This window comes from Dryas octopetala, chromosome 9 (genome assembly GCF_963921425.1).
Source record: "Dryas octopetala chromosome 9, drDryOcto1.1, whole genome shotgun sequence".
Classification (NCBI taxonomy): Eukaryota; Viridiplantae; Streptophyta; class Magnoliopsida; order Rosales; family Rosaceae; genus Dryas; species Dryas octopetala.
This window is the reverse complement of record NC_141374.1, coordinates 14,911,009-14,924,674: the sequence shown is the minus strand read 5'-3', so window position 1 is coordinate 14,924,674 and position 13,666 is coordinate 14,911,009. Positions and strand designations below refer to the sequence as shown.

Genomic DNA, 13,666 nt, shown 5'->3' with positions numbered 1-13,666 from the left:
ACTTCTTTTTTTCAATTTTTTATTATATCGGAACAAATCGAACTCTAGACCTAACTCAATACTAACATTTATTCTATCCACCATCACCACTTGAACTAACTCTAAAAACTTATATTTTCCAAGCTTCTTAATTTGGTTAAAAAAAATAAAGTTTCTTAACTTTTTTTCTCATTTACCATCCACACTTTACAATCAAAATTTGTTATTCCACATAATTCACTTGCTCTTCGTTATTTTGGCAAGGCATAGTTTCCAAGCATTCTCCTCATAAGTTCAACAATTCAAGCTTGACTTTATATTTTCTTTCTGTTTTGTGAGAGACAATGTGGAACCTTCATATTTGTCACCTTGCAATTACTAAGCTGCAATTTAGGAGTGAACTATGATTGTCAACTTTGGTCATTAAAGAATCAAAGAAATTTTAGGTTAGATATGTACAATTGAAATCCAGCCTAATATGCACACCACACCACCAAGCCTTCCTATTTATTCCATCTGTTTAATCCACCCAAACAGCTCAAATTGAAACTCAAACTCACTTATTCTAACTCCCAAACACAGAGCTTGTTGCAGCCAATGACACAGACACAAAGTCACCCCAGTCTCCATTCCAAGAATACTGAGATAAATTGTTTTATTGGAATTTAGCTGAACTTGTGAGTTGGGATTTTGGGAACCAAAAGGGTCACTGTCAAACTAGCATTTCCAGCAAGAGGCTGCAACAATGGGCTTTGATTTCCAACCAAGAACCAAGCAACCCTTTTCTTCCATAACTGTGTAACCTTCACAAACCTTGATCTTCCCAAGCCACTGCTTGGCCTGAGCCATCATCTTAATGGGTGCACCCTGAAACCCTGCTCGGCTCATCCTCCTGCGCCACTGGTCAACCCTCTCATGCCTCTCCACCCGGGCCGGTCCCTCACAACTGATTATGTTCTTGATCTCCTCAGCAAAGTAGAATTGTTCCATCTTGGCACGCCTAGTGTCATATTTGGGCAGCATAGCATCTAGGGAGTCAAATATTGCAGAGTAATAATGCAGTGCTTCCATAAACCTCCCAAGAAAAAAGGGTCCATTGTGGCTTGAGTCCTGCTCAACAAGAACTAAGATTTTTGGTGAGAGCTCATGAATCATCTGCAGAACTGAATTGAGAGCTCCTCTGCTTTCTTTGACCACACAGTGCAGCTGGAGAATGCTATTGACAACCAAAACTTCACCCTCAAAAAGTTTGATGTCTTCAGGACGCAGATTTTCCAAGTTGCTTTCCACCACAGAAAACTCCAAATTGATTCCCAAGCTGTCAGCATAAGCCTCAAGCTCCTCTCCAATGATTTGCAATCTGTCAACACAAAGGCCAACACCAGTTATTCGAAGGCGGGTTGGTAGTTGGCCCGCACGAGTGGCCAGGCTCTGGATCAGCCCACGCCACTGGTCGCCATGTGGCAGACCAAGGGTCATCCCCAAGTCTACCACATGAACAAAACTCTCTCCCTCAAAGGCTTCCAATATTGATGAATTGGCCACAAAATGACCAAACTGAATGTGGGGGCAAATTTCATAGACAAGGCGCAATGCCTCTTCCTTCTTGTCCAAGGCAAAGTCCTTATTGTTCATTTTGGAGGCAACAAAACCAACTGCCCCAAGTGGTTGAACCAGGGATAGGCGGTTGGCAAGGCCTTGGACAAAGCAAGAAGCCACACGCTGGAAAGACGAGCCAAAGACCAAAGCATTGGCCCTAAGCTCAGACAGTAAAACGGAGGCATGTGACTTGTCGCGACAAGCAACAGCTTCAGCGCAAGCAATGAGAAGCTGAACAAGCCTCATCCCATCAGCAGTTCCATCTTCGGCGGTGGCTCCACTTTCCTCAGCACTGATCATGGCTGCTGCAGCCTCTTCAACAGCCTCAGCTGCAAGGTACCTTTGTGTATAAGTCCATATATGATCCCGGAAATGAAGCCTTGGCAATGTGTTTAAGCTCCTAGTACTGCTGCTGCGGCTGATGCTGCTATTGCTTCCACCACTATAAAGACTATTATTACTTGACATTGATTCCGTGATACTTATAGTTCGTTTCAGCCTCTTGTGATCTCCACTTTCTTCTGAAAATGGGAGGATCAATGCGGAACCATTGCCCTCCAATAAGGGCAGGTAAGGGTAAGGATAGCAAGCCATGGCTGAGTGACTGATCAGATCAAGCACACTCATCCTATTAGTCCTTTCATGATTGATACACTCCTCTGTCATGAAATCACGGCTAGGAGCCATTTCTTGGTGAGTCTATCACTCTATCCTCCCCTCCAGTCTCTTGCTTTCTCAAAATATATTCAACAAAGCTCTGAAAGACCCTATTACCAAGCAACTAGGACTTATATAGACTAATTCCAGCTCTCCTAGCGATAATACCAAGGCCTATGATTAAGCTCGGACAAAATAGAGATGTCTTCCTGGAGAGAAACACACTAAATCTAAGGCATAGAGAATCCAAGGACAAGGCTGTCTATGTCACCCCTCCAAAAATTTTGGAATATTGCACCTCTTCTTAGACCTAGGTGGTAACAATATTTCTTTTTCCTTGGCCTAGGTTAGAACTATATTAAATTCTATTGCTGTAATTAAAAACCTTTTAGGAATATGTCATTTTCTGCATTGTCCTAACCTCTGCAGCCTGATGCCCTTTTTTACCTCAGATAAGTTTTTCAGAGACATTTGGTGTATCAATCCAGATTCCAGAGTGATTCCAAGTGGCAGCTATATAAACCACTCCAAGTACTATTAAGTACTATGATGTGAGGGAATATAATGCTTTCTCACTACCCTTTTCAGTGACACTTGGGAGGTGATTCCTAGAGCCTGATTAAAACCCAAGTTTCCTTTTCATGGATTGTAAATCGCAACTTTCATCATCTTTATATTCACCAATTAGAATGCATGATTCCCTTTGATATGGGTACATTCTGGATCACCAAAAGTGAAAATTTAGACCAATCTATCAACAATTCTGCTTTCAATGAGATATTTTCAGATGACAGCCACATAAGGACAAGGTCTAATTTGTGAAGCGGACAAAGTGGCATAGTGTTCCCCATGTAGGCATATATGTAAATTCAAGTATTAAATTTTGCAGCATGCATTGCAGACCAACACAACGAATTTTACAATATTGGTAGTGATCTGTTGCCGGCATGCATGCAAACAATGAGAAGGTACAAGCACATACAGATGAAAACTGGAGGTCATGATGTGCACAGAGTCATAGAGACGTCATTTAGACCTATACGCTTCTAAATGTATGTATCTGGATCTATATATTATATTCCAGTTATTGAACAATGATGTAGAGGGTTAATTATTTTTCTAAACAAAGCGTGTTGTTCCCACATCGATATGATCATTGTGGCATGCATATTCTACAAAGCCCGCCATTTAAAAAAAAAATTGAAATCTTAATTCCCATGGAGAGGTCCAATTCCTTATTAATTATCCACACAAGGAATATTTACATTGTTCTCTCCTAGTTTAATGCTCCAAATCTGATTTACCATTGAAATGAATGCTCCAATTATAACTTTTTACTAGAATATATCTCCAAATTTGAGGGGGAAAAAAAGAGCAAATGATTGAAGATGACCTTAGACTTAGAGTTCAATCTTATATATGTCTCCCATTATATTATTGTGTCTCCTTTATTTTCCCTATCTAATTTATTGACATTTGTCCCTAAATATAGGAGGGCTGCAGAAGATTTGAACAACGTACCTAACTGACTTAAACTTAAGAAATTATCATATTGACATTTTATTTTCTTTTTCTGTTTTTGGTTATAAGTTACAGAATGAGAGATTGGCCCCCCCATATACTATTACCCAGATTGGTTTATCCATTCACACTTCAACATGTATATTTTTTGGGTGTTTGAAGAAAATTTAAAACTTGGGTACAACGTCTTTTGCAGTAATTGCCTAATCCCTTTCATATTAATCCATTGCGTACAATTACATACTCTTAATTTATATTATAGTACTCACTTGGATATATATGATTTTCAATAATAATTTGGCTGGTGGAAACACACTTTCGTACGACATACTGGTATGTATTTAATGTGTTTATCTTTATTACCATAAAATTTAATATGTAATGAAAGAGATCCAACAAATATTATACTCGATCAATCATTATATGAAAATTTTACTCGGCTAAAAATACATCATTACATTAATTAATTAATTAATCTTATATCCACATGCATCAGAACTCAGAAGGAGCAAACGCATCATCATCAATAGTGCTAGAATTGGCTGCTGGTTCATGTCCAATCACCTTTATATATATTTATGTGTAATAATGATCAGATGGATATATACTAATACTAGCTATTTATATGTGTTCTTTTATCGAGAGATCGAGAATCAAGAATTCAATACAATGAAGATAAATACTACTAAATTAATAGATAATTGTTAGCTATATTTATATTATTATTAATCGTATATATAATTCATAGAGCTAGCTGCGGCTGCCCCATGTGGTATACATGCAGTATATATAGAACACAATCAACACATGCTGCGCTGATCCCTCGCTAAATTAAAGTACTGCGCTAGCTTGTTAATTAAGCTAATTAAGCTTGCTAAACCCTACAAGCTTAATTAGAGGGTGAAATGAAAAAGTTATATATATGAGAAATTTTACCCAATATACATGCATTTGCATGTTAATTAAGAATTTTCATACATGTACATAAATATATAATCAAATTTCCATAGATAAGACTTGGAGATAGAGCTGCAAATACAAGAAAATAAAATTGGTACTGATCATATTAATTATTACAAAAGATATATATATATTAATGAATAAATAGTAATTAAGAGGAGGATTTAAGCCATAAATATTAAGGACAATTAAGTTACTAGGTATGCTGGGAATTCAGTGGCTAATTAAACATAGCTTAATTTATGTGTTTATGTATATATAACTATATATGCATGTAATTTAGTTAATCTATGGATAAGAGGGAGAGCAGACAACGCAAGCAAGCAAGAGAATGGCAGTGGAAGCAGCATCCTCTTCAAGATTGGAGCTGCTCCTCTTGAATTTGCTAGCCTTTCCTTTGTTGCACTGCATTATTTGCTTCTGCTGCTGCTGTTGCTGCTGCTGTTGTTGCTGTTGCCTCCTCACCTTCATTGCTTCTTCTACTTTAGATACCATCTTGATTGGTGATATTATAATTGAGCAATATGAATTAATAGAGTGAGAGATGGGGGGACAGGGTATTTGCTTAGGGAACATGCACTTCTCAATTTATAGGCCTCATTCTCACAGCTACCCAGCCTTCTGTAAATACCAAAATGCCCTTTGCTTTATATATTCTCATTAATTAATTTTATCATGACTACTACGTACACATGTGGGGTGATGAGGCCATTTATGATTTATGTGTTTAAAGGGGCCATTCCCAACATGTTTCAGTATTGTTTCAATATCTCATCTTAATTTTTATGGGTTTAAGAACCACCACAACCAAAGGCACTTCCCTACATTCAATTCACCTTTGTGGGGCATGCAGCTGTCTATATCAGTATTTGAAGCATTAATTTTATCACTTTACTTGTTTAAAAAAAATATGAATTGGTAAACTAGCTGAGTTGTTGAGGTAAATTTTAATGGAAATCTATAACAGACATACAGTACATCATGTTTTAAACTATAAAGATTAAAGAGAAGTTAAAATATATCAAACCACATGGATGAAAGAGCAGTGCTTTATATCCGATTATTTAGTAAGTACTACAACAATTCTTAAGCTAACAATAAACTTATAAGAACCAGACCAAAAAGATTAGAATTATTTTTTTTGCTGATAAAAAATATAATTATATATTATAAATATCATCTATGATGGGGTCAGTAAATATGAGCATATATTATTCTAAGCAAGCTAAATTCAAAACCATTTTATAATGTGTAGAGTCTGTAGACTGCAAGCAGTATTACACTTTAAATTGTAAATCAATGTGTAATACAAAAATCATTAATATTTAAAAGAAAGCAAAAAATAATTAAGTCCACTTCTTTCTCTTGTTCATCATCCTTAGTAATGTTACAGCTACAATTTGGCAATACGGCACATAGGATTCTCAAAAGTTGGAATAATGTTTAATCATGGATGATCAACTTGTGTAATCCTCTCGATATATTAGCTGTATGAACTAAACTGACTTAATTAGAATCTAGAGTAGTCCTTTTATAAGTATAAAAAGGTTAATGCTCTCTTGCTATACAGTTTGGCAATAGATTATTCATTAGTTTAATTAGTTTGAATTACATATTCAATCTAAGTGCTAGCATAATCAATTATTAAAATTTATAACATGACAGGCTATTTGTCTAACGAGACTCATGATCGTTTAAGTGTATATTATGCCTAGCAAAAAAACACACATTAATTTAATCTAGTCTGAACTAAACATTCAATCAAGTATTAACACAATCAATAATTTAAATTTATAATATGGCAATTTAAATATCTTATATGGACTGTCTGACAAGACTAAAAAAAACATTTAAAGGTATAAAAATATACATGTGTGTATGTATAAGTGATAGAATCTACAATCTGCCTTACATTGTACCTGAAGAAGTAGACCTTCCTATTAGCAGTCAAGATCATCACACAAAAACAGCATATAATTAAAAAGAAAATTATAGAAATTGAGAGAATAAAGGACAATGTAATAATAGTCAACTTCTAACAATCTAACCCCTCTTATAGGGCTTTTCCCAAGTTAGTTTTGTCGTGTTCTATTGAGTGGTATAGCTCTTCATGTGCAAGGCCATGTGATCATGTGTCCATGTTCTCGTCCTCTTTCAAGCTCAGTGGCCTCCATAGGCCCCAAAACGTTTTCTTCAATTATCTAGATAGGGGTAGAGATCTCCTGTTCCCAAATGTCCCTCCTTGTCTCCTCTCACAGATTTTGAGGGCTTTTTCATAATTCTTGTTTTACTTCCAAAAAAAAATATTTTTTTTCAAAATATGTGAGAAGAGACAAAGAGGGACAGGAGATTTGGAGATAGAAGATCTCTACCCGCTAGATAGGGCCTTAAATTTTATGACCCACATGTTAACATCTTTTTCACCCAATTATTATGCCTGATTTTTCTCATTAATCACATATATATGGTCTCCTCTCTTAAGATTTTGTCCTACTAAATATAAGTTGATGTATATTTGAATTTATAATACTGATTTATAATTTAACAACATAACATATCAAATATTTGGCAGAAGATCATTTTAATAACTCACATATCTCATGATTAACAATAGATTTTAGACTATCTTACAATCACGAAACTATAGCTTAGTTTTAACCCATATATCTCATTATATATTCAAATAAGATTAGATAAAATAATCCACAATGATTGTATAGTTTATGATGTTTGATTATATATGTACCAACCTAATAAAAGAAGTTATGTATCACATGAGATTTGCTTTAAAAAATATCTTGGTATTGAGCATTTATAAGCTGCATAGTAGGTTAAATCATTGGTCATATGTCATTCTTCATTCATAATATTTTGCCTTCGAACTTTTTTCTTAACCCACTGGAAATTTTCATGGGACAAAATACAGGGTAGTAACTACAAGCATTACATACCATTCATTTAACACAACGGTCCAAGGGACCAAACTGCACAATAACTAGACGTAGATGTTTGTTTTGAATGGACCAGACAAGCAATAAACAAAGAGATGCGTATGATTCATGAACCCAACATTCTGAGCATGCAGAGGACCGTAGGGGCCATATTTTCAGAAAATGGGATGTTGGGCATTCTGAGAACAGTCCATTTTGGTTGGTTTGACGCCCTTCAGTGTACACATTTTGATCATTAATTAGTATGTGTTTAATTTCTTAGAGGGCACCAAAATGAACAAAATACAATTGGGCAATGGCCACCCATTACAGACTGGATTGGATCTTTGTGTTGCTACATACCTAGGACTGTTCCCTGTTTGTATAAACCAAATTCAGTTGCCCTGATGGCTCTATGATTGGCTATTGTTGGGTATATTTATGTCTTAAATCATTTATTTAGAGAGTTGCTATTTGCACACCTTTTTTTTTCTTTTTTTTTTTCACACACTTTTCTCCTACACACCTCCTACCATCTTTTAAAATGTAAAATTTCTTTTTAACACACCCCTCTCATTACCAAAATACCTTCAATATCATTAATCTTATCAAATTTCTCTTATACACCCCACCCAATCTATTCAAACAATACACACTCACTCAACTCTTTTAGACAGTACACACCTCCACCCCCAACCTCATGCCCACCCGATCCTAGCCAAGAACACACCCCTGTATACCAACATCATCATCGGAGCTATCACCACCGCCGTCAACTCAGCCGTCGAGTCACCGTTAACTCACTACTGTCAATCCGATGTTGGTGGTCTCACCATCTTACTACAACATCATAGCCATTGTTGTCAACCCATAGTTATGCCTTAAGCTAAATTATTTTGATTCATATGCAAATCTAGGTTTTTTTATCAAATTTAAATTGGTTAATCAATCTCAAGACCTTTTTTTTTTGTTCGAGATAATTTAGAGTGCGGTTTTTCTGCGTTTCAAGATTGAAATTTCGGGTTTGGATTATAGGGTTTTGCAAGTCGTTCGACACTGGTCTACCGAACATTTCTATTTCGTTCGATAGTAAGCTACTGAACATTTTGGTTTCGTTCGGTAGTAAGCTGTCGAACCTTTCAGTTTCGTTCGACAGCTTACTACCGAACGAAACCGAAATGTTCAGCAGACCAATGCCGAACGACCTGCGAATTCGAAAATGAATAACTAGAAAATTCACTCTTGCACTCTAAAAAACCTCACTCCAAATCATCGTAAACAGACGAAAAAGGTATTGGGATTGATTAACCAATTGAAATTAGATAGGAAAGCATTAGATTTACATTCAAATCCAAAAATTGTAGGTTAAGGTATGCCTCCAACTTCTAATGGCTATGGTGGAGAGATGATGCATGGCGGCGATGAAGGCGGGTTGACGGCAGGAGGTGAGTGTCGGCAATTTTGGGATGGAGGTGGGGTTATGGGTGGGGTTTGTTTTGGTTGTGGTTGGAGGTGTGGTTGAGGATGGGGTGTGTAAGGAGAGGTTTTTTTTTTTTTTTTTTTTTCAAATGATGTGGGTTGTCCTTTAAAGTAATTTTTTTTTGTGTCAATTAAGTAATTCCACAAAATAAGTTGGTGAGAGTGTGCAAAAAAAAAAAAATGTGTGCAAATAGCAGCACTCTTTATTTAACTTTGACGACTGGGTGTATTTGCAATGAGGCCCCCTGGGTTCTGCATATTTTGATGTCTGGATTGCACACAACAAACCAAGTTAAGAGTTGTCTAAACATTTAGATCAACCACCTTTTCCAATGCAAGTTTTGCAGCCTGCCATTTCTGAATGGAATGGGTGATGCTGAGTTTGCCCATTGTACATTAGGATTTTCTGATTTGGACGCATAAACATACATCAACACTGGGAAAAAGAAAAAACATACAAAGAAAGAAAACATTGGGGAAAAAAATAATGAAATAGATGGCTGTGTGAAACTTTTGCAAGCATATATATAATTTTGATCAATAAATCATCCAGGAATTGGGTCATACTACCGCTAGATCAACTGTTAGTTGAAATTTGTAACTAACTACTTCCATACTTCCATTCCAATCTTTCAAAAGATGAAGTTTAATTACAAAAGCCAGTCAAAGAACTACTATGTCCCTGAGAGATAACGTAGGCTAAAGCACCCCCACCAATAGTTGCCGGAACAACCTTGGAAATACAAAAACACTACCTTCATATTCATCCTAAGCATCAGTGTCCTCGTCCTCCATACTGTTCCTGTTATGTTGAATAGGATAAATCACAAACCAATTCCAGATTAAAAAAATGCATGTTCACTAGAGCAGTCTACAACTAATTAATTAAATACTCCAGGATATGTGTAACTATGAATCCCTCCAAATTTGTGATCAACACACACAAGCAGCATGTATGGATGCACCAATTAGAAACCATATATTGTATCAACATAATTTTGATTCCTCTAGTTCAAGTGATTTTCAACTTAGGAAAGTGATTTTAATTTTGCCAATCATATCCACCTAGTTAATTAACAATCGCAATTAAGATCAAATCAAGATTGTTCAATCACAAGTTATTTACTTATTTTAGGAATTTGGACAATCAAAACAATGTTTATTGACCCAATTCAACTAAGTTTTCTTCCCAAGTTCAGGATTACCATTCTAGTTTTCACTTGCTCTCTTCGTTTTCTCTAGGAGTGACTTTTATGGTGACTTATTCAGTTGATCAAATGAAATTAAGATAAGTTAAAATTCAGGCTTTCCCTAACAGATTGTACATTGCACCCAGAGCCAGGTACAATGCTAGATTATTCAATCCTAGATATTTCAATCTCAAGACTAAATTAGTTTGTTGATTGTGTTGGCATTCTCAACATATTACATATAAAATCCAATAAATTCCATGTGACTAGTCTCATTTATATTATTATGCTAATTAAGCCAGTGTGGTCATGCATGTTTTCTCCAACTGATTGGTTGTGCTTTCAGCAAATTACATATCCACAATCGACAACAACAATCACTAAAACATTGCATAACACAAGTGGCATTAATGCACAATTAACAACTTTATTGTTGTATACTTTACAAGCAAGAAGTGAGGCCATGCAAATACGCAATTAATTTGCAGGTTTCGTTTATCATTCAGACAATTACTGATAAAATACATAAATGTAAATAAACCGATGAGGAAGTTAAAGAAAGGACAATATGTATAAATCAGAAAAACTTACAGCACAAAGGCTTGATGCAGCATATAACTATGGGTCACAGCTGATTCATCTTCAGTATGCTCGGGCGTGTATTCAATTCGGTTAGTATTGAGGATTTTGTACTTGGATTCCAATTCACAGCCCGATTCTGGTTTGGTGATTTCATATTAAAATGTTATGAAAAGAAGAATCCCCTTGTCATTATGCTGTGGAAATTCATCGGAAACAACACCATCGAATTCATATTTATCTTTGCTGAAGAATCTGTTTAAAACAAGGCAGAAATTTCGACCACCAACCCCTAGACGGTCAAGACCAAATTGGTATCTTCGGTAAAATTCACGAGGCAAACGAGGCAGCTCCACAGATTTCAAAGTTTGGATAGAGTCAAATTGATGCGACATGAAGAAGACCGATATAGTATTAGGTTTACCACAACCATACTTAAACATTAGGAAACCACCACATGCATCATCATCAAAAACTGTAACAGGGCCTTCAAAGGGAAGGCCAGCTCCCAAAGAATGAATTGCTTTCCAATTTTGTATTTCAGGTTCGAAGCAGAACACTCCACTCACATCCGGATTGGAGAATAAGATTTTTTGGCCGGCAACTACCATAGAGACAAGTTTGTCTCGTTTCGTGGTCATGGTGGGAGGATCCGGCAGAGAAAGCCATTTATTCTGTGTCTGGTCGAATACCTCCATAAAGCCACCTTTAGCGGTACGTTTGAAACCGTTGAGAGCATAGAGTTTGCCTTGCAGCTCCACCAGCAGGGGGCAATATTTTATATGGTTGAAAGTAGGCATAGAAAAGGGCTTGATGCGCAAGTTGGGTTTCAAATTTTCATCAGCCTCAAACACCCAAATTTCTTCATCCCCATCCCTCGCTTCGTCGAACACGCTAATCATGCCCGCGAAAACAATACTAGACTGGAAGAGGCCGCAACGGACATAGCAAGGACCAAAATCTATGAGGGCAGTACAACCCACTCGCCGTAGTAATTTAGAAGAAATGGAGTTAATAGAATAGGAATCGGTGGAGGAAGTGCGGCGGCGGCCATCAATAGCATCGCTCAAGTTGATGGATTTAACAACGAAATACATGCGACCATCATCCATGACCTGAGAGAAAGCTAAGTATAGGGACTTACCCTTCATGCTTCCTTCAATCGCTATGGCTTTCTTCTCCTCCGCATCGGACCCATGTTTTCCTCCAAACTTCGCGGATCTACTTCCTCCAAACTTCTCGATTGTTTCCGCTACACTGGAAATGTTCTTCTCCTCAATCGCCATAGCGAACCTACCTTCAGACCAGAAAAGAGAACAACAAAGAAAAAGCTATCTAGGGTTTCCGATTTCTTAAAGCTTAAGCTTCACACTTTGCATTCGCACCTAGGCTTATACTAGATATATATAGTGGGTCTTTCTCTAGAGTGGACTTTGTTCGTGGGTACCCATTTAGCCTAGGAGAAGGTGTGCCCACTGCCATTTCTCATGGGCTTTGGCTCAACATCCCTGACTACGATACTCCAATCAAGCCTCTTCAGCACAACACCAGGTTACAATATTATTAACCCATTTAATTTATTTAATTAAATCCCATATATTTTATAACAATATTATCAAGCTTTTAATTACTTTTTGGGTACGGCCTATTGGCCTAAAGTAATTAATTGAGGATTGAGTGTTTTTTAGTTCATGTAGGTATGTGGATGCTGCTATGACAATCCCAAAAGGCACCATTTTCTCAATGTGTGGGATGAACCTGACTTTTAACAGGGAGTTTATGGGTGATGGTCAGCCCATTGGTAGATATGAAACATGTGGGCTGCTTGGTGTGCCAAGGTAATCCAATCCCCATCTCATTTTATTCTCTTTATTTTTATTTTGAATATTGTTAGGAATATACCAAATATGTGTACCAATTTTTGAATAACAAAATTATATGACTTTGTTTCATTGATTCATATATAGTTTCACTTGGGAGGTCATTTATTTACAAGTAAATTAAATACTACGGATTCACAGTTTTATATTTGGCCAATTTGGACAATGATATATTTTTCAGGTGATCTGTGACCATTTGGCTCTAGTATGAATGTGACTGGAGCTTCATGCTTCACATAAACCAACCCTAAATTGGAAAATGAACTCTATTGTATGAATGAAAGCTAATTGGAAAAAACATTCATTCCATGAACTGTTGTACATTTTTATTACAACATCAAATATGACCGTATTATATCTTTTTTGGTCGAACCATATTATATCAACTCACAAAGCTCACTACACTACCACCAACAGTTCACAATCACATGCAGTTTAAGATCATTATACCAAACCTCAGTCAAATTAATTCAGTTGCAAAGTTGTGTTATGTGGCAGCATAAGCAAGAAAGATAGACAGTCAGCTAAAACACGGAAGGGGGGGGGGGGAAAAGAACATAAGTCGAAAAAGCTAAGAACAAAACCAGCACCATGGCAAAGTAAAAACTATTTGGGTCAGTCGAAACCAAAAGACAATTGACAATATATTATTATGCCAATTTCGATGTAAAATTAGCATACCAAAGTACATAGAGCGAAAAATAAATTAGCTACATTTGCAATCCCTAAAGTTTGGATGAAATTTCTTTTGATATTTAAAAAGACTAATTATGCAAAAGGAGCCTTATTTTTCTCATTAATCAGATATTTCTCATTAATCAAATATTTGATGTATATTTGAATTTATGATACTGATTCACAATTTAACATATCAAATATTTGGCAAAAGATC

The 13,666-nt window shown here is 36.3% G+C and overlaps 3 protein-coding genes across 3 annotated transcripts; all 3 read right to left on the bottom strand.

Moving 5' to 3' along the window:
* Positions 1 to 696: 696 nt before the first annotated feature.
* Positions 697 to 2,265, bottom strand: LOC147274605 (GRAS family protein RAD1-like). Its single transcript, XM_086228128.1, has one exon. It carries the CDS (start codon positions 2,263 to 2,265, stop codon positions 697 to 699), a length of 1,569 nt encoding a protein of 522 aa, XP_086084254.1.
* A 2,496-nt stretch (positions 2,266 to 4,761) lies between these two features.
* On the bottom strand, positions 4,762 to 5,261 carry LOC147274604 (uncharacterized). Its single transcript, XM_086228458.1, has one exon. The coding sequence runs from the start codon at positions 5,209 to 5,211 to the stop codon at positions 5,005 to 5,007; it is 207 nt and encodes a 68-aa protein (XP_086084584.1). The 5' UTR covers positions 5,212 to 5,261; the 3' UTR covers positions 4,762 to 5,004.
* A 4,528-nt stretch (positions 5,262 to 9,789) lies between these two features.
* Positions 9,790 to 12,244, bottom strand: LOC147274603 (uncharacterized). The gene is made up of 2 exons (XM_086228053.1): positions 10,907 to 12,244; positions 9,790 to 9,927 (listed from the first exon to the last, which is right to left on the bottom strand). Exon 1 carries the CDS (start codon positions 12,178 to 12,180, stop codon positions 11,053 to 11,055), a length of 1,128 nt encoding a protein of 375 aa, XP_086084179.1. The 5' UTR covers positions 12,181 to 12,244; the 3' UTR covers positions 9,790 to 9,927; positions 10,907 to 11,052.
* Between the last annotated feature and the right edge of the window lie 1,422 nt (positions 12,245 to 13,666).

Coding starts and splice junctions, on each gene's coding strand:
- LOC147274603 (XM_086228053.1), bottom strand. CDS start 12,180: ATGGCGATTGAGGAGAAGAACATTTCCAGTGTAGCGGAAACAATCGAG.
- LOC147274605 (XM_086228128.1), bottom strand. CDS start 2,265: ATGGCTCCTAGCCGTGATTTCATGACAGAGGAGTGTATCAATCATGAA.
- LOC147274604 (XM_086228458.1), bottom strand. CDS start 5,211: ATGGTATCTAAAGTAGAAGAAGCAATGAAGGTGAGGAGGCAACAGCAA.